Source organism: Sceloporus undulatus, chromosome 2, assembly GCF_019175285.1.
Source record: "Sceloporus undulatus isolate JIND9_A2432 ecotype Alabama chromosome 2, SceUnd_v1.1, whole genome shotgun sequence".
In the NCBI taxonomy this organism is placed as follows: domain Eukaryota; kingdom Metazoa; phylum Chordata; class Lepidosauria; order Squamata; family Phrynosomatidae; genus Sceloporus; species Sceloporus undulatus.
The window spans coordinates 243,351,744-243,372,731 of NC_056523.1; the positions used below are offsets into that span (position 1 = coordinate 243,351,744).

At 38.7% G+C, this 20,988-nt stretch overlaps 1 protein-coding gene across 5 annotated transcripts in view; it reads right to left on the minus strand.

The window, feature by feature from the left end:
* Positions 1–20,988, minus strand: part of APBA1 (amyloid beta precursor protein binding family A member 1) — a 184,817-nt gene that overhangs the window by 110,764 nt on the left and 53,065 nt on the right. For 4 of the 5 annotated variants that reach the window (XM_042447254.1, XM_042447251.1, XM_042447255.1 and 1 more), the window contains exon 2: positions 4,887–6,091. In XM_042447254.1, the coding sequence (XP_042303188.1) occupies positions 4,887–6,038 (1,152 nt within the window). In that variant the 5' untranslated portion in view covers positions 6,039–6,091. Of the gene's footprint in view, positions 1–4,886; positions 6,092–9,694; positions 9,857–20,988 lie in introns of all 5 variants that reach the window. The other variant, XM_042447252.1, reaches the window with a different exon arrangement.

A 20,988-nucleotide genomic window follows, 5' to 3' on the forward strand; every position in this document is an offset into this window, starting at 1 on the left:
CCAAAATAAAGCTGCTTCGGGTCTCTTTGGAGGTATGCTATTTAAATGATGCATGGGTCCTACGAGTCCGGAGGTCGCGCCAAAGCCACACTCCATTCCTAAGCACTGGAGTGCAGCTTTGGTGCAGCTTCCGGATTCTTTGGATGCATGCATCATTTAAACAGCATACCTCCAAAAAGACCCGAAGCAGCTTTATTTTGGCAGTCTGTAACAGGCCTAAGTAGACCTACTGATATCAATGGGACTTAAATTAGTCATGATGGCCTGAAGTCCTTCTGATCTCAACAAATGTATTTTAAGTGTAAATAAGTCTGGACTGAAGTAGTTAATTCTGAAATATGAATCAAGCCTTTCATGGTAGTATGAATAATCCTAGGACCCTCCCCATTTTTTAAAAGGTAGTGTCATAGTTAGCAAAATTCAGGCTATTCAAGCATTAAAATGTTCAAAAATTACTTCGTTAGCTGCATAATTTTAGGAATTTATAATATCAATAGAAAGCCCAAAGGAATTCCCAGCTGTTCCAAGCAACATCTCTTAAAGCTTTTGCTTACCAAACACTGAGCATATTACCACATCCATATAACTGGTCACATTGTGCAGCACCTGAAACCTGCTCAATTATTCAATGCAGTCCTTCTCAATTCCCTTTATTAATAATAGATTAGCCTGCTGTGGAAAAACTGAAGGTCTGCAAAGCTGCCTAAGCATCAGACTGAGAACTGAGGGAAACTTGTTGACATAAATGGAAATTTAAAACAAAAGGAGCATTACCTAAACAGGAGGGAGAAAATGGGAGAGAATGCATTCCTCAGAAATGTTAAATTCCACTTCATATAACCAAACCAACCATGTGCATAATTTACTAAACACCATAAAAACAAATCTATGCTGTCTGAGGTTTGCAAGCCCAGGGAAGAGCTGTCATAAGCTGTTCTTCTGCCTCACTGAGTGAGAAGCATTGGGTGTGGAAAATTGTTGCTACACTGGTCTTGGAAGATGGGACATGCAAAGTTGGCAAGAGATATGTTATATTACGTCAGCCTCCAACTGAAGGAAATGTAAGCCTCACACTCAACTTCTTTATCTGGAAACCACGAAATGTACAACATTAAAAACATATATTTTTCTTTACCAAGCTCACTTGCTCCATCTATGCCCACAGATTTATACCTTTGTTCAAACAGGAAAATGGTAAGGCACCCTGAATATTTCAAGGGGCATATTTTTTTTAGGTATGCTAGACATCATCATAATCTCTGGGAAATTTGCAGGACAATCCACAAGTGATTTGATCAAAGCAATCCAGCTTCTTCTAGAGCCAGTATTTTATATGTTTGTAGTCTATTTACATGGTTTTTATTTATTTAAATTTCTTTGCATTTGTTTTCTTTGCATTTGCTGCCCTGAGATCTTTTGATATAGTGAAATAGAAATATTTTGATGAATAAACAGTGGTATTAATACAGCCATCAGGATGTTCTTGCCGAACTCCCAGCATTATATTTTATCAAAGAGTATTATGTTGATATGATTTCTGTAGATAATGGATGAAGTAGAAACATCCATTATCTTACTGACTATTTTAATTTGCATTGTGAGTTTGTCCTAGTGTTTTGATTATTCCTAACTCAGAATGTATGGTAGGATAAATAGGACATTTACAAGATAGACACAGAAATCAATGATTATGTATTCTAAATTGCATTGGCCTTTTTTAGCTGCCGCATCGCACTGTTGACTCATGTTAAACTTATGGTCTACTTGGACTCCTAGATCCCTTTCGCATGTAGTTTCATTCAGCCAGGTGTCCCCCATTCCGTATCTGTGCATTTCATTTTTCCACCCTAAGTGCAGTACCTTACATTTCTCCTTGCTGAACCCCATTCCGCTAGCCTTGGCCCAGCTTTCCAGTCCATTCAGGTCACCTTGAATTCTGATCCTGTCCTCCACGCCATCTCACAACCAAGCAGAGTGCTGGATAAATGGATTTTCTGGCCTCAATCTATGTTGCCTTCTGCTATGTAGTAAGCCCCATACAGTTAACCCACAACCTGAGGTAAATGAAATAATTTTATTCTCGAACTAAATAGTAACAACTAAAGAGGGAGATAAAAGAACAATCAGACAAGTGGCAGGGCAAGTGGCCGGATGAGATAAAAAAAGAGGTGAGCAGCGTGCAAAAAGAGACAACTGAGGAGAAGCAAGCCAGGGAGGGAAAAGATAGAGAAAACCAATCAAACTTAACACAAGGAGTCAGGTCTGGTCAGTTGCTAACAAGTTTGTGCATGAACTGCAAAATAGTTGTAATAAGAGCCCAGAGCAAGAAAACATTTAGCAGGAATGCCCTTTTTAGGGCAGAATAAAAAAGAATACCACTGAATGATAAATTATCAAAGGGAGCATAACACCATGCAACAGAGCTTGTACACCTAATGCAGATATCAACAGTACTTCTGAGATTATACTATTTCTCAAACCATATTAATGTCGCATTTGACAAAGAGGTTTTGCATTTTATCCTAGAGAGAAAAGCTTGCACTATTCTTGCATTTAGAGTTCAAACACTTTCCCTTTCAAGGTGATCTGTACTTTTTTATGAGATGAAGCTATGGGAGTAACAGGAAGAGCAAGTTAATTCTTTGGCCCACCCACACCCCACATAGTCCTTTTCAAAGCATCACTGAGTTAATTTTCTGAATGTGTTGAAGAATATGATCCAAAATACACTGCAGAAATAATCCAGTTTGAGACCACTTTAACTGCCCTGGCTCAATGCTAGGGAATTCTGGGAACTGTAGTCTTGTGAGACATTTAGCATTCTCTCTCAGAGAGCTCTAAATAAACTACAATTCTCAGCATTCCCTAATACTGAGCTGGGGCAGTTAAAGCAGTCTCAAACTGTATAATTTCTGCAATTTGTTTTGGACCGATGGGATTTTTCTGTTGAATAAGAAACAGCAGTTAACAGGACTATATCTTTCTCAATCCATCTTGCCCATCTAAGACAAAGAATACAATGAAAACTGAGCATGGAAGCATAGCCACATACAGCATGCATGCGGCCACTGAACAAGAGACTCTTCTAGGTAAAATGATAAGAGAACTCCCTGGAGATAGCAACCCTAATGTAGGCTGAAGTCAAAAGAATAGCTGATTTGTGACTTGATGTACAAACCAGTATGTTTTATAACCTACTTCAAATAACTCTTGTAGTTTAATAGACAGAGGGAAATACTCAGATCTGGCAAGATGCTAGTACATTCAAGATAAATTAAGTCAATGAAATCATAGCATTCTTCATTAAGGCTTTGGGCTGCAATCCAGCACACAGGCTGCCTATATCATATAAAAGTCAAATTATGGTCAGTAGGCTAAGTGTTTGCAGAACTTCAGCTGTGGCTTTCTGTTACAGAATCCCTGCAGTTGAACTGGAGAACATTCAGTCTTCCAGATCCTGATGAACTACTAGCCCACCATGCTTCATCACTGGCCATGCTGGCTAGGTCTGATGGAAACTGGAGTTCTGCAATCTGTGGAGGGCCACATGTTCTCAAGGCCCATTATACACCAAATATTTCAAGGCCATCCAGTGGCATTGTTCATATATAAAACTTAAAAACAATACTGACCAGAAGGTGAGAGATAGAATTCTGTACTGTAACTGAAAGCACTTAATGTTTTTGAATCTACTAGTGACAGGGGCTAATGCATGAAGCAATACTATGTGGATAATGGAAGGAAATAGCTCTGGTTGTAGAGTGATTGAAACAGTCACATAAATCAAAAGGAATATTGATAGCTACATTATCTGAGCTTGAAACGATACCATGCAGGGACTTGGCACTGCTTCTAATAGAAACAAATGCTTTAGTGCAAATATTTTGAATATGTCTTTAAGTGTATATGTTTTAGTTGTGCCACATTGTTACTACTACTGCTACTATCATCACCACCACCACCACCATTCTTATTCCCCATTTTCACCAAAATTAGGAATCAAGAAGGTGTACAATTTAAAACAAGCAGGTGTAGCTGTGTTGGCCATTTAACAAATTAAAACAAAAATCCTGATACAAATATGATGTTTTTCCTGATGCAAAAATGAAGAATTCTTGAGGAATTCATTGTTCTCTGCCTACAAAGAGGCCTGTGACCTCACTGGAATGGAGGCATACTGGATTGCAAAAGAGGGGTCCCTGTTGAGATGAAATTTGGATTTTAAATTTCCTGCACTTTGAAAATCTCCCTATTGCCGCATGGCCAGAAGGAGGAGGAGCATGCCTGCAAAAGATATCTTCCCCAGCACACCATCTTTAATACCTTCAGCTCTAAAAGCCTGGCAGAATAATTAAAAAAAAAAGATTTTTGTCTGGCAAAGGCAGCACAGCTGTGAAGCAGCCATTTTTGCTCCTTGTGAAGGGAGTTCCAGAACCTAGGGGCAGCCACTGAGAAGACTTCTCTCTTGTGTCTTCATCAGCCATGCTTGTGAAAGTGGTGCGAATGAAAGAAGGGTCTCTCCCAAGGATCTCAGGGCAGGCTCATACAGGGAAATACATTCTGTCAGACACACTGGAGATAAGCCACATAGGGCTTTTCAGGTCATAACCAGAACCTTGAACTGAGCCTGTAAATAGACTGGCAGTCAGTGGAGCTATAGTTTTTAAAATATGTTTTTAATTTTTTTTACCACTATATTACAACAATGATTAAGGGGTAACTAAGGAAGAATTTGTATTGGAATCATTCTGATAGTGTAATATTTTGTTTTCCAAGCAGTTAAAAACATTGATAAAATACTGAGCATCAAAGTAAAAAATGTACAGGGACCAATTCTGCCAGATTTTGTCATCCAAAATTGCCATCCAGGTGTTTAGTATACTTACATCTCCCTCTAGTGGCCTCTGATCCTCACCATCCCTAGTTGGGCTGATGTCTTGCCTCATCACCCAAATGGGTTCTTTGGGCTCATCAGGGGTATAAGGGGAACGGATGGTCCTTGTCTTTACTTCCTCAATAGCTTCTTTAATGTCTTTAATGGCCAGTGATATTGCATCCCTTTTTTCCTTGCTATATCTTTGCACTGATTCCCCCGCATTAACTGATGGTCTAGAGCCAACTGAAAGTTGACTGTTGCTTTCAGGACACACATTAGCAAGAGCATTACTGGAGTCCATGTTCTGCTCTGCTTCAGGCATGTCTTCAGCAGCTTTGTCTAGGCTCTGGGAACTCATACTCTGTTTAACTTCAGCCACAATTTGGTCAATATCTTCTTCTTGTTCATAACTATCCATCCTTGGATATGGAGCAAACTCTGCCTCTTTCTCAGGACTGTCGGACTCTCCGTCAGAGCGCTCATCATAATGGTGGAGGCGTGCACCTAAAGCTTCCTTCCGATAGTTGTCAGCCTCTTCCCTCTCTTGCTCATACAGCCTCAGGCCTTCCCTGACATCAAGGTCAGGTGTGTCACCTATTTCCTCATACACATGTTCCTGCAGTCCATAGTCAGCATAGGGCTCTGCATACTGCTCATCTTCCCCTCGATGGAAGAGCCGGTGGGTGTACACATAGCCTGAATATGCTGCATTCATGGCTTCCTCATGCTCAATGGAATGAAAGTGCAAGTGGTTGGGAAGAGTTCGGGTATGAAGAGTCTCAGCATGTTCTGCTTCAGCGTTTTCGGTGTACTCCTCTGCTTCAGGTCTGTACTGCACTGCATAGGCGCTCTCATCCTCATTCTCTAACACTCTGTCTCCTTCATAGTTATCCCCTGATGTGGCTATGACATCTCCCTCAGCAGTATCAGTGTGATTATGGAATCCACTCTCCGTGCTAGCTGATCGTGCTAACATGCTTTCTTCTTCATGTCTGGAATGCCTTTCTTGGCCACCATTGGCACATCTTGGATAAACAGCATACTGTTGCTGTTCCTCCTCCGCCTCAGAGTGCTCCAGGTCTGCCTCTATAGACTCACTGACTTCTCTATTTCCTGGTTCATCATTGCCCTCTCCTTCAGGTGGCCCCTCAAAATGGTTCATGGCAGATTGTAAAGGATGTTTCACTTATTCTATTGACATTTTGTGTGTTGAGTCTGTAAAGAAATGATTTAAAAGGGGCAGTTATTACACAATGGCAAAGGAACTAGACATTTTAAAGTTCTGAAGAATTAATATAATATTTCTGCTTTCAAATCTAGCACTGGGTGGCATTTCTGCTTTCAAAAATCAACTTATCTAAGATGTAGTAAAAACCAGAGTCATGCACTAAATTTGATAAGCAGAGAGTGAATATCAGATGTTACCCAAACTGTTACCATAAGCAGAAAATAATGACAAGAATAGAGAATGCATGGTATACTAGCCAACTAGCTGAAACTGAATAGGCTAGCAAATGAGATACACAGTATGAAGGATACTCTGCAAAAAAAAAATTAATGCATATAGCATACTGGTCAAAAAAAGAGAAAAAGAAGACGGTTGTTGAAGGACAAAAAGCTCTGCAAGGGCAAGAGGAAAACATATTAAGTTAAAAGGACAAATATGGCCTGGGGCAATGCATTTAATATGACAGATGGGAAGTACTGTAAGAAGATAGGCTGTTGAATATAAAAGAAGGATTTACACATAAAAGATATCTGGTAGAAACAGAAAAACATGAAAAATAAAAAGTAAACCAATTGATTTAACAGAAGTTGAAGAAAAATGCTGCACAACAACATGTGCTATTCTTGTACTCAAGTGTTCTTGTCTCAGAACAACAATAACAACCAATTCCTTATCCAGGAGAAAAGAGAATTAGACAAATTCCCCTGCCTTGAACTTTTTATTTTCTCTGCTCTTAAATCAAGAACCTAAGCTAAAACTATTAGTAAACAGACTATGCTTTTGATAAACAAAATTTTCCCATGCCCCCCCCCCCCCACTGCAAAGCTGCTTGAATACCATTTTTACTCTGTTGTATATTTGCTGAAGGCTTTGAAATGCAGCATTATAAATAAGGAAGGCCCAGGAACAGAAAGAGTCATCAAACCATACACTCAAGAGTAAAATAAAAATTGTAGCTTGTGATTTATTGCAATTGTGGGGGGAAACAGGAAAAGTTGTTTGTCAAACAGAAGTGTTTATCACATGGAATGACTATAAATGGATATGTCATGTCAATAAATATTTCACAGACTCATAGCGTTGTGGCGCTAGAAATCTATGAACCTAACAATGAGCAGTGTGAATAACATGTAACCACTCCTGCTAAGTCCTCTCGAGCCAGTGCTGGAAAGAGAATACGGTATTGTCACTAATGCTTGCTGTAGATCCAAACAGACACATTACATTTTAGCCCTGCATGAGGGCAAACCAAAGCCCCCCAAAATGCGAATCCCAGCATTCATCAATAATGACAATAGTGTCTCAATCTATTGGGAAATGCAATCCAATAATATTAAGAGAGACACATTTTGCCAGCCCTTGTTTTAGCCCTTTGTGGCTGAGCCAAAAGATGGCTGCTGTATAGGACTATTAAGCAGTGATCAGTATCTTTTACTACAAGGGTGGGCAAATCCAACAGTGCACATGCAGCCCCCAAGGGGTCAAAATAATTTCTTTTTGCTCCAGAATGCCCCCCGAGTACTCTCTAGGGGTGTATAGAGGGCATTTCCGCCATGTTCAGAGCCCCCCTGGGCCCCCTAAGAGATCAAAAACAGTTTTCGCAAAATTGTTCTTAAGACTTTTTTTGTCTGGAAATGTTGCAAAATGTCCACTAGTGGGTATGGGGTAATTAATTTATTTATTCAGGGACAGGATAAATCTTTTATCAAACTAAAACACAGTGAAAATGCCCAATTTTGTTAGAAATGGATCTTCAAATTCCTGAACTGTAAGAAATCTCTATCATTTTGCTGCTTAATTAGAAGCTGGCAATAAAAATAAAAACAGAAGAAAACTTGAACCCAAAATAAGTCAAATTCCTTTGTTTCCTCTAGTTGTTTGCAGTGGAAAACAAATGTAAAGCACTCATTGCCTTTTTAAAAAAAACACTGAGAAGAGGATAGGCAAAATTGGGCATACAAAAGAAGAAAGGGTTAGTGCAGTCAAGCATGTACTAAGCTGGTAAAATTTACCACTCAGCCTTGAATGCTAACACTGGGAAAGCACAGAAATATTTTAAATAAACAGACAAATATCTTCACAATGAACTTCACAAATCTTAAAAAACAAAACCAGATAGTCAGCCTAGTGCTCATGTTTTGGACTACAGCTCCCATCTACTTCTGGTAGTATGGCTCATGATCAGAAACTGTGGAAGCTGTCATCCAACTATCTGGAGGGCACCTCAGAATAAATTGTTTGAATCCAATATAGGATCTTAAAGATACTAATTAAATTTGTCATTAAAACCATACATAAACAGTTTTGTCATGCTTTGTTCACTACCATCATTTAAAAATTCAGTGGCAAGGATTATTTCACTTTACAAACATATCCATAACTAACCCATAAAACGTTTACTGGATCACATTAAACAGTCTTGGTAATAATCCAAATGATGATAGAGTAGGGGAGAGAGGGAACCATAATATTAAGCTTTCTTACAAGAATGCTTCTTGTTATAACTCCAACGGTTCGGTAGTGGCAACGTCAATGAAACGTACAAGAAAACCCATGTCCACAGACTAAGGCTGAATCTGCACTGCAGAAGTAATGCAGTTTGGTATTGCTTTAACTGCCATGGCTCAATGCTATGGAATTCCTGGATTTGTAGTTTTTTAAGATACTTAAGCTTGTCTGTCTCTGGTGCCACAACAAGTAATAAATCTCAGAATTCTGTAGTATAGTGTAATGGCAGTTGGAGTGGTGTCAAACTGCTTTAACTTTACTGTGCGGATATACCTTAAGAGTGCAAATCAAGCAAGAAGCAAGCCTCCTGTTGACAGAAGTGCCTTGTTCTTTTGTAATACTGTACCTATCAGGTCTGCACTAAAAATTATGAATAAGCCAAGTTCCCGTCTTCCCTACACACATCTAAAATTAAATTCAGATATTTCGTTGTAATTTGCCTTCCACAACACAGACATGTCAAATGACTTTGCAAATAAAGACATACTACAACTCAGAAAAATGCAGCTCTGTCCCACCACAGTCCTTTCTAAGCACTCCTGGCTCTGTGCTCAAACTCTGATGCATGGCCTCTGGAAGCAATGAAATTAACAGGTTGCTTTCTGGTATTCCTAGCTTTGTATTGAAGTTAAAGCTATTGTACTGACTGCACAAAAACCATTCCCAATTTGAATTCATCTCCCTCTCTCCCCTTGTACCCTGGAGACACCCAAATTCCTTCCAAGGTTTATACATGACATTTTTCTATCTAGGTCTCAGTGGAAGGGGATCTCTGCTACCTTGAGTAAGGTGGCTGCCACATAGCAAAATTAATGCAGTATGATGTGACTTTAACTGTCATGGCTACATCCTATGGAATCCGGGGATCTGGAGTTTGTTGTGGCATGAGAGCTGTCAGAGAAGGTCAAACATCTCACAAAATCACAAATCCCAGTATTCCATGGAGTTGAGCCATGGCAGTTAAAGCAGTGTCAAACTGCATTAATTCTGGAGTGTAAATGCAGCCAAAGTTTCTACTTGTCTTACCCAGTGGTAGAGTGGAACCAGGATTCCTAGAGTCTATGCCAGGTTATTTGCCATACCTGTTCCCTCTGAATTTAGTTGTATTCTCCAAAGTGGAAGTAGAGAGCTTCCCATCAACTGTGTATCATTATGAGCTTTTCTTATTGTAATCCAAAGTATTTTAGGGTGGCCTTGAATGAACAAGCCCCATCAGCTTTACACAAGTACTGCTCCTGGTGCACCTGTTTTTAAATAGAAAGACAGATCAACAGTGCAGCCTAGACTTGTTTGTGTCATACCCCTTGGTGATGTCTCTACAGCATCTACTATGATGAGAGCATACATTTTAAAATCTATTACTACACCACTTCTTACAGTAGCTCACTTTGGCCTGTTACAGACTGCCCAAATAAAGTTGCTTCGGGTCTCTTTGGAGATATGCTATTTAAATTATGCATGGGTCCTAAGAATCCAGAAGCTGCACCAAAGCTGCACTCCAGTGCTTAGGAATGGAGTGTGGCTTTGGTGTGACCTCTGGACTCTTAGGACCCATGCATCATTTAAATAGCATATCTCCAAAGAGACCCGAAGCAACTTTATTTTGGCAGTCTGTAACAGGCCTATGACTGGTAACATTTAGAAAATATGAACTTTTTAAAAATAACATTTATTGTCAGGTTATGAACAGGTGCACAATGACGTCAGCCAATGGAGAGATAGCTGACAGATACCAAGCAACTTCCTTTGTAGCTTATTTTTATACCTGTATATTTGTATTTGCTTGCATAAACCTATGTTCTTCAAAAATACCTGTATGGGATTATTTCAAACACCCTCCAGGTTTGTCTGATTTCAATTTATTCTTCTGATGGTTTACAATGAATGATCCTTGGTATAAAGAATTAGCAGAGAATAATGTTGCTTTCTTACTGCTCAGGAACAATTTCAATTACTTTCCTAATGGGAACTGCACTGGCATGCAGTGATGAATGAATAAAAATCCAGCATGTGGATAAACACATTTTTCAAAGCTAGTGTTTTTAATCATGTTCTACAATAAATATTTACTCACAAAGCTATTGTGCTATTTTTCCTTTGAACTATTTTAGTAGAAAAATATAATTGTTACATCGGTTTTTAACAACATCATCAACAACAACAACCCACATCATGTCTCTGCTTGCATGGAGAGCAAAAGGCTATATAATCTTTGGTTCTTGAAACCATTTGTAAACAGTGCACATCACCAAAAACTTTCCAGCCTATGGCTCATCATTTAAAAGGTACTTGACTATAAGTTGACCTCATGTTTAAGTCAAGGGCTAGTTTTGGAGTCAAAATTATGGGTTTTGATATGACCCGTGGATAAACTGAGGATAAAATTTAGGGGCATGTAACAAAGGTACTAAAGGATGATACAAAAGAAAATGATGCCAAAGAACTTACAAAATTCTACGAGGCATAACTATTTGTGCTCAAAATAAAGGCTGGATGGATGAAAGAATTGTGTGTGTGTGTGTGTGTGTGTGTGTGTGTGTGTGTCAGTGATTCCAGGACATATTACATTTTTGCCTTTCACCAAGGGATGACTCCTTTTTTTAAAAAAGTACAGTACTTACAGTACCTATATTCACCTGTGGATAAGTTGACTCAGGGGGTTTTTTGGCCATTTTTTGACTAAAATTTCTAGACTTATACATGAATATATACAGTAATATCAAACTATGTTACAAGTAAGTAAATGCAAGGAATGCTATAGATGAAGTCTTCATTATGACTGAAATATCAATGTAAAAAGCCGATTAGGTGGCTAGCTGTCTGTGGCTTTTTCATGTATTTTTGTGACTGACACTTACATGACTGGTGAAAAAGTCTGAGTTCCTTCACTCAAGAGTAATTTACACTGCTGGGCAGGCATGATCCATCACTGAAATAGTCTAAATAGTGACATTTTCAGTGATCCATTTAAAAGAAAAAATAGAACTAAAGGAACAGAGTCAATCTTAAATGATTTAAATCATATGCAGGATTTACAGTATAGTACTTCATTATTCCATATGGTATCTATTTAGCAAATAAAAAAGGATTTGAATTTAAGACTCTGCTTTCCATGTCATCCTCTACTTATCAAGTCTTGAGGATGAAAAGAGATGCAAACTATTTCCTGTGAAATCTTCTGTAATAATGAGGAGACTTCTCATTATTGGAACTTTCTCTGGCATCAAGAATGAAAACTGTAGTTGAGTGTCAGTTTATGACATCATGCCACATTCCACAGACCCCTAAGATCTTATTCTATATCTGCTCACGAACGATCAATAGAGGGGCTCAAAAGGTCAGACAAAATACTTAAAGAAACACAAGTTCAATACTTAAAAAAACCTAAGCCCCACTATGGGTGGGGAATTAGGTTATTTGAGGACCTAAAGCAGCAAGGCAACTTTTCTCTCTTCCAGAGAAGTAAATAAACAAATATGTGTGGCATAGCTTATAGTAGTCCTTCTATGGTGTAGTAATTTGAGTGTTGGACTAGGACTCCAAAATACCAGGATTTGAATCCCCATTCAGCCCTGAAAACATTTTAGGTAACCTTAGGCAAATCACATTCTATTAGCCTTAGAAAAGAGTAATCGTAAACCTCCTCTAAATAAATCTTCCCAAGGAAACCCTAGGATGATGTTGCCATCAGTCAGTTGACTTGATGGCACATAACAACTCATATCTAAAGCACACAAGTATAGAGACTTCCTTGAATCCACACATTTGTCAGCAGAATATTTGTTTCCTTCATGAATGAAGATATTTGCATCCTTCACTGACCCTATCAAGCTTCTTCAGACCATTTTGGGTGACATATTTCCTTATTTTTTTAGTGGTGCATGGGTAACCATCCTAGTACCATCTGCTATTCCTCTACAGCCAGCAAACTATCTGGGGCCAGCCCTGTGTACATGTGACTCTCTCCCTCACAGATGTGCATTTTTGGCAAGTACACACAAAAGGCATAATATATAAAATGACCTTTCATGCAGCTGCATCTTCTGCATACTTGTCTGAATTACAGCAATCCAAACAAAAAGAGGAAGAAGCAGAAGTTGGAAGTAACAAGTTACAAATAACTAGCTACTGTTCATAAATCCCCTTCCCAGTAATGCAAGTGTAGCTATAATTTTTATGACTATACAGTGGTACCCCGGGTTACGAATTTAATTCGTTCCGCCGCCGCTTTCGTAACCCGAAATGCTTCGTAAGCCGAAAAAACCATAGGCGCTAATGGGGAAAAGCCGCGATTTCGTGCGAAATAGCGCCGAAAAGCACCAAAAAATTTTTCGTAACCCGAAAAAACCTTCGTAACCCGGAACAGTTTTTTTAAATGGATTTTTTTCGTAACCCGGAAATTTCGTAAGGCGGCGCATTCGTATTCCGGGGTACCACTGTATTTACTTTACTTGGTAGAGGTATGTGCAGTAGGTCCTCTAAAGAGGATTTCAAATTTTGGGTAGGGATATGAGAGGACTTTTCAGACCTCCTGGTCTATCCCTATTCAAGGTGTTAGAAGGTCAAAAACAGCACATGAACTGGGTTCAACAAGCAGACGTGAGCACTGATGCAATGTAACTGATTTTTTTTAAAAAATAGTATTGCAATTCTCCATTAGATCAGCTGCAATTTCCAGGCCATTTTCAAAGCCAAATCTATGTGCGATACGTTGTAATAATTTAAATGGGAAGTTAACAAAGCTAATCAAGTGCTTACATTCATACTATACAGTAAGATGAAAGCTGGTAAATCAACCTGTATTCACTTTTCAAACTGATTAAAATGCCATTACTTGCAATTTATTACCCTAAAATCAAACAAGAAAATAAAATTTAGCAGGGAAAGTTTGTGGTTTTTATTTTGAACATGCACAGTTAAAGGTCATCATGGATAAGTGCAAAACCTCTGTTGAAATTCTTAGTAAGCAATCCATAGCAGGCCACTCCCATACCAAAAGCTGTCTTACTGGACAGAGACTTCTGCAACATCTCATATGAACAAAAGGAAGCCACTGCAAAAATTAAACATGGTCCAATATTAAAATTGTTTGTGCCCACATTCAAAATGAAAAGGTAATTGTCAGAATAATGACATATCATTAATTGGTTTTCAAAATCAAGTTCGTCATTAATAACATATTTTTTATTATTTATTTTTAAAATACAGCTTTTCCTCAGCATTATATCCCCTAGTGCTTCCCGAAACCAAAAACATATATAGCTTTATATCTATATACAAAGCTTTTAACATATTATTTGAGAGGCAGGTGAAGCACTGACAACTTCCAGAAAGAAGAGCTTGCTAGTTTAAGGTTTTAGCAGAAAGCAATTGATTAGAGATCAGCACATTCTTCTCTTTCCCTAGTCCCTTATCCCTCAGACAAAAAGAGAGCACCTCCCTGCTGCTAGGTTTAAAGGATCTGGCATATGTTTGAATAATGCTATCATGAGGCAGGTGTTAAGACTAGCAGCCTCTCTCTTGTTCCTCTGCCAGCATGCCTCAGAGGCTCAAGCAGACTCCATCCCCAAATAGCATTAAGAGAGAATCAAATTATTCCTCAGAAATAATTAGGATGAAAAAAGGTGAAATGCAATTAATGTTCTCTGAATTACAAACAATATTCGCAATAATGTCCAAAGCAATTACCCATGACAAATACCGTGTGGCTTTTAAATGGCATTGTTCTCTTCAATGACTTCATAATAATTCCTAGCATATTCTACATGTTGGTGAGATTTCCCAGACCTAACAGAAATGCAATAATAAACAAACAAACAAACAAACAAATAAAAAATTTTAAAAATAGTGGACCTGCCTGCTTTTGTTTCCCTCCTTTTTAATGAGGAATGCAAGCAGCTTCCCCATGGATATTTTCCACACACAACTCATGAATCTCACAGCAGAGGACATTATTCTGTAAATTTTACCCTGCAAACATAAACTAAGGATCAAAGCTGGGATAAATTTTTGGACTACAACTTGTAGGACCCTCAGCTACCATGACCAATTTGATGAATCTGCTGGGAGCTATAATACAAAAAAGTAACTTTCTGTAGTTTGCAAATTATATTTCAACCACTTGTACATCCCCTACTATCAATCCTGTTGTGCCACATTTAAAGCTACTCAAAAACAATCAGCACAATTGTTGATGGTGTCCATTTTTTCATTACAATACATAATCTGTCCCTCTCTATGCCACTTTCTTTTAGCATTGCACATGAACAGATTCATATGATTTCAAAGTCATTCAAAACCATAATCGTATGTGTAATTTGCTTACAATAAATATATAGCTTTCTAACACCTGCATAAGAAATCTGCATGTTGTATACTAGTTATGGTGGTGCAGATTTGTTTTCCTAACATGCACATATTTTTATATAGGAATACAGTAGTAGATAAGAGCCAGAATACCTAGGGTTTTTTAAAAAAAAGAAAAGCAGAATCTTTATATTAACTGAGAAATGTATAAAACAAAAATTGCCAAGGTTATACATCTAAACAACTGTGCATCAAACCCTGCATCAAGTAAATTCTCATTTTGTGGTCATAATAAACTACCTAGCAATAACTTGACTGAGCAAATTCTAACTATGTGCACAGCTTGAAAAAGTTACTTCTGGAGATTACAGTTCCCAGAATCTCCTATCCAGCACTGCCAAATATGTCATCTGGAGGATTCTGGGAGTTATATTCCAACAGTGTAATTTTCTCAAGCTAAAGTATGTGTCTATGTTTCTAATACTAAATACTGCCTTATTTCCAGAGTTGTAGCATGGACAAGATGCTGTTAGGAATTCTCCCCTCCATGCATTGCCTCACCACCTCATTTCTATTGCTACTACCATTTATAGATAGAGAGGAAAAGACAAGAGGAGGCTGCCATTTTCAATTGCCCCTTGCCCAGAGGGCACATCATACTAGTGTACACAATTATAGTGCTGTTATTGCACTTTAACTGCCATGGTTCCTTCCTATAGAGTCCTGGGGACTATAGTTTGATGAAACAACAAAATGTTCTGCTGAGAATACTAAATGCTCTTCTCTACACTGCAAATCCCAGGATTCCTTGGGAAGTTGTCACAGCAGTTAAAATGGAACGTGGCATTATAACTGTGTAGTGTGAATGGGCCCCAGTCACTGTTCTTTCATTTAGGATACATAGTTAAACAACCAAGAGGAAGGAAGAAGGATACACTTGTGGATAGTCAACAATTCTGATTCTTGACATCAGCCTTGCCAACTTCAAACACCCAAGTTTTCAAAACTCTAAAATGGATGACAAACATGGAGTTACAGCAGAAACAAGAGTATTAAAATGTAGGTCCTGGACTACAGGCACATAAACAGAAGCTATAAAGAAAAAACACAGAGCTGTAAGTCTGCCACTCTTGATGGTCTTCTCTTGAGTTCAGGAGGTACGCCACAGTCATAAAGACTAGAAACTTTTTTTAAATCAAAGAAAAGCTAAATTTTTCAGGAATTATAAATTGTATGTCCATACAGCAGTAAATAAGCCATCCTTTCATTCATCTGAAGGAAGTCAAATCCACAATTACTACTTCCTCAGCCCACACTTCCTATGTAACATCACCATCTAAGTACTGACAAAAGTATTACCCTTAGTTCTAATTGTACACAATAGGTCAAATTTATTACCCATTAGGCTATGCTTCCTACCAGCCCTGTCAATGGCAAGCTAAGTTCTTTTGTAAAGGAGGGGGGGGGGGGAGTCTGGTTCATTAACTGGAAACCAAAAGTAAATAGCAAAAAGGTATATTTAAATGTTACTTTTTGACAGGCACCTCAGTTCACCTTGAACTCAGTAAAAAGTAGAGGAAAAGTAGGAGGAAGAAAAATAAATAAATAAGCCTTATGACATCTCATGCTCTGATCTTGAAAAGCCTGTCAAAGAGCCTCATAGCAAAATCTAGCTGCTCCCACAGTTTGCATTTTCTGTTTTAACAAGCATGTATGAACAGATCATTCTAAATTGTGAAATTTAACTGCTATATTAGCTTTCAAAAGAACCTACATTTTTCATCTTGTGGTCCAGTCAGTTTAGAACATTTTGTCCTAGAACTCAGCTATAGGAAGGAAAAAACAGCAGGCCTAGGTTAAGATAAATTCAGTTATAGCTCCCAAGCAAGCAGCCGCTACAAAATGTTCCAACAAGAATACAGAGTTCCTGTTTTCCAAGAAAAACCCTAGAACCTGCCCTGCCAGCATAGTGAAATGATATACCTTAGGTGGCATCAGGAGGGCAGAACTGATAAAAGAAGGAATTTGCAATTGAGTGGTGCAAGCAACTGAATCACCTATAATTTGCACCTGTTTCCATAATGGCCTAAGCCTATCATTTCTCACTTCATTAAGTCAAAATATGAGCAAGGCTTTAGCTCATACACCTGGAGATGCTGACAATCAAACCCAGAAGGCTCAGATTTACCGTTGTTTTCTATTTAATCTAAACCATTTTATCTGCAATTATGTCCACCACCTTGAAAACTAGTCATGAAATTTGATTGATTGCAAACTATGATAAAGATCCAGGCTTGTCCCAACCTTACTACCATAGTTTTCTGGTTTAGACAAAATGGGAAGCTATGGATAGAAGGGCTCTGATTTGATTGCTTTTGCCATGAAGAAAGGAATAAAGAGACTTCATCATGCATGGCCCAAGGCTCTTTCCTATTTTGTCTTTTTAAACTAAGTTACTAACGGACTAAATGGGGGCAGTAGAAACAAACTCTTTATCAGAGAATTACAGATTTCTGAACAATGTTTGGCATTTTGATAAATATGCTCTTGGCTTCACTCTTGGCTTCACTCTTGGCTTTGTTTATTAAAATGAGATGGAATAATTCAAAGACAACTATTGTGTGAAGGAATCCTCATTCTAGAGGCAAAAACATTATTTTTTCAGTTTCCAAAAAGGAGGGTGGGGAGGGGGAGAGACAGAGAATTTCATACAGGGGAATATTTGGCAGTTTATTTTGCTGCTATCACAACTGTAAGAAAAACCTGAAGCAGGGCATCTTACCTTCCTCTCTTGAGGTCACCCTTTTACTGTATTTAATTCAAGTAGCGAGTGGTTTTCTGTTGGCTCAGTTAGCTGATCAGAGACAGCTGAGCACACAGTCTGCTTGCTTTCTAAACATAATTAAAACCTTAATGAAGAATGGCAGTCTCTGAATCTACATCTCAAAACAGGGAGAGAAATGCATTTCTAAGTATGTCACATCCAAATTAGGGCATTAGCTTTAGTACAGAAATACTGCAGTGTGCCTCCCCTTCAAATACGGATTGATTATACCCTGGGGGGCAGAAGGGATGTCATTGCAATCGGAAAGACCTATTTGATGCTAACCAAAATTATACAGAATTCAGCATAGCAGAATAGAAAAAGGTGAAACATTTTAGATCCCTAACTCCCTGAGCAAGAAAAGATATATAGAAGAATAAAATTATTTAAAACAGAAAGGAATTTAAAAAAAAATACAGTGGTCTCTTAGGCCTGTTACAGACAGCCAAAATAAAGCTGCTTCGAGTCACTTTGGAGGTATGGTATTTCAATGATACATGCATCCTAAGAGTCCAAAGGCCGCACCAAAGCCACGCTCTAGTCCTAAGGACTGGAGTGCAGCTTTGGTGAAGCTTCCAAACTCTTAGGACTCATGCATCATTGAAATACCATACCTCCAAAGTGACTCAAAGCAGCTTTATTTTGGCTGTCTGTAACAGGCCATAGTATTTGATTCCAGGATCCTTCACAGATACCAAAATCCCTGGGTTCTCAAGTGCCATTATATACAATGGCACAGTAAAATGGTGTCCCTTATATAAAATGGTAAAATCAAAGTTTGCTTTTGGTGATTTTATTTATTTATTTATTTGGTGGGGGAGGAATATTTTCAAGCCATGGATGGTTGAATCCGTGTATCCAGAATCTGTGAACACAGAGGGCAGACTGTAGTAAGAGATTTTTTGAAAAACATGTTTCATTGTTTTGTGTAGAAAAAATAAATAAGTACATACATAAATAAGGAGAGGGCAACCAATTGCACAGCCTTCCTCAATCTCATGTTCCTATGCATTTTCAACTGTAACTCCCATAATCCAGTTATGCTAAAAGATTAGAAACGAGAAGTATGGGAACTGTAGTCTAATACAAATGGAAAGCAGTAAGTTAGAGACAGGTACCATAGCAATACTGAATGCCTATCCAGGATTTTTTTTAATGGTGACAGCTGTCACACCACACAGTCTCACACATCCCTTTCCTGCCACCTCGTCTTCCCTAAAGACCCCTGTCGAGGCCTGTGACATCGAATGGGGGAGCCTGGCCATGTGAGTGTAGACAGGTGCCCAATTTCTACCCTTACAGGCTGGGCAGGCAGCCTTCAGGGAAAAAGCAGTGGCAGCAGCAGATAAGGGGCATGGAGCGTCAGAGGCTCTGTGGTGCAGTGGCAGGCAGGTGTCTAAACATCTGTCCATTGTCATGTCAGTCCAGGGACAGACCTGGGTCAGAAGCAGGGGCAGGATACCACGATTCAAATTCATGGAATCTTGTCCATCTGCTCATGCCCCATATATCCCAAACTGTGTTTTCTTGAGATTGGTCTCTATATAATATACATTTATGAGTCACTAAAGCAGTGAGTTCTTCAGCCCATTGAACAATAGATCATGAATATCTATCTTTCCAGCCTCTGAGTAAAAATCTGTCAACAATAAAAGCATGCAGGATCCAACCATGTCAACCATTAGTCTCAGGGAAACAGTTTAACAGAAGATGTGTTTTAGGAACTCGGACTAATTATTTACTCACTCTACAGGCATCTTTGTTACATCATGACATCATACTCACCTGTAATCAACATGTAGCTTCTACATCTTTTCATAACTCTGAAAGATCAACTTTATACCAGGTTGTCCCTCCCATGGGTGGTTAGGCTGGCACCCTCTCTCCTCTCCTTCCACCAGCAGGCAGAAACAAGCCTTATAATTCAGGCAAGCCTTTTGCTGATAATTTATGCAGCTGAAAGGGCATTAAGTAGGGTTTTATCTTTTAAATTATGTTTTAACTGTGTTTTATATTGTTTTAACTTAATATTTTTAACAGAATTATCATTTAATTGTTTTTAAAAAAACTTTCGTACCATTCTTTTTTTTAGCTGTACCCTATTTTTATTCACATGTACGCCACCTTTTCCTCTCTTGAAATGATAAGCAGAATTGTTCTTCCCAGCTTTTGCAACTGAGAGAAAGAAAACCTTCCACTCAGCTACAAGTAAGGAAGTAGAACCAATATCCTGTTGGTGACTTTCATCAGCAAAGGAGTGACTGGGTGCTAAAGAACACCCCAAACCCTTGGTGCACAGTATGATAGGGAAGCCAAAACTAGTTAATGCTGTAAGTGTACCAAAAGGTCTAGACACCATCCCAGAAATGGGGTCTAACGAATAAGAACTATGTAATTCCATAAACTGTGGAGATTATCAGATAGGGGACAAAAAGTCCTTGTCCTGTCCTTTTCCCATTCTTATAGCGCAATTGTGATAAGACTTTCATATGTCGCGCTTATGTTGTCATTATCCCATCCAGAAAGCATGACTGACTGCAATCCTGTGAAAGACTTTCAAGTGATGTCATGCAGATCCCGTCGTTGAAGCGGCACTGCATTGGAAGGAATTGCAATGCCGCTTCAATGATGGAACAATAGCACTGCAATCTGAAAGTCTTTCGCAGGACTGCAGTCAAAGATGGGATGAGGACCAGTGAGCGATCCTGTTCTTATCCTGTCCGTGTATGATAATTTCCAGTGAGCCAGTGGTTTGAGCATCAGACGACTCCAAGCAACCAGGCTTTGAATCCTTGCTCAGTCACCAAAACCCAATGTGTGACTTTAGGCAAGTCATACACTCTCACCATTAGAGGAAGACAGTTACACACTTCCCCTGAAAAAAAATCAAGCCAAGAGAAAATATGAGAGGGTTGCTATAAACTGGAGTAGAGTTGAAGGCACCTAAGAACAGGGGGGGAAACCCTATAGAAAAGTATTTTCCAAAGCATTTTATTATATCCTTTTTCTTGCCTTTTGGAACTAGTGTAACAAACCTTTCTATTGCTATGCTTTAACACTGCTTATACACAAATATCTCCAAATTTATTAGCAAGTGCTCTTCAAAGGGGGATGGTTTGTTAACTTGCACTCCCTCTGCTGGTTGGACTCTGCAATACAAACAAAAATGAGTGCAAATCTGTGGGCCATTGGGCACTTCAATTCTCCATCGGTAACACTGAACATGTTTTACAGTCCATACTCCAA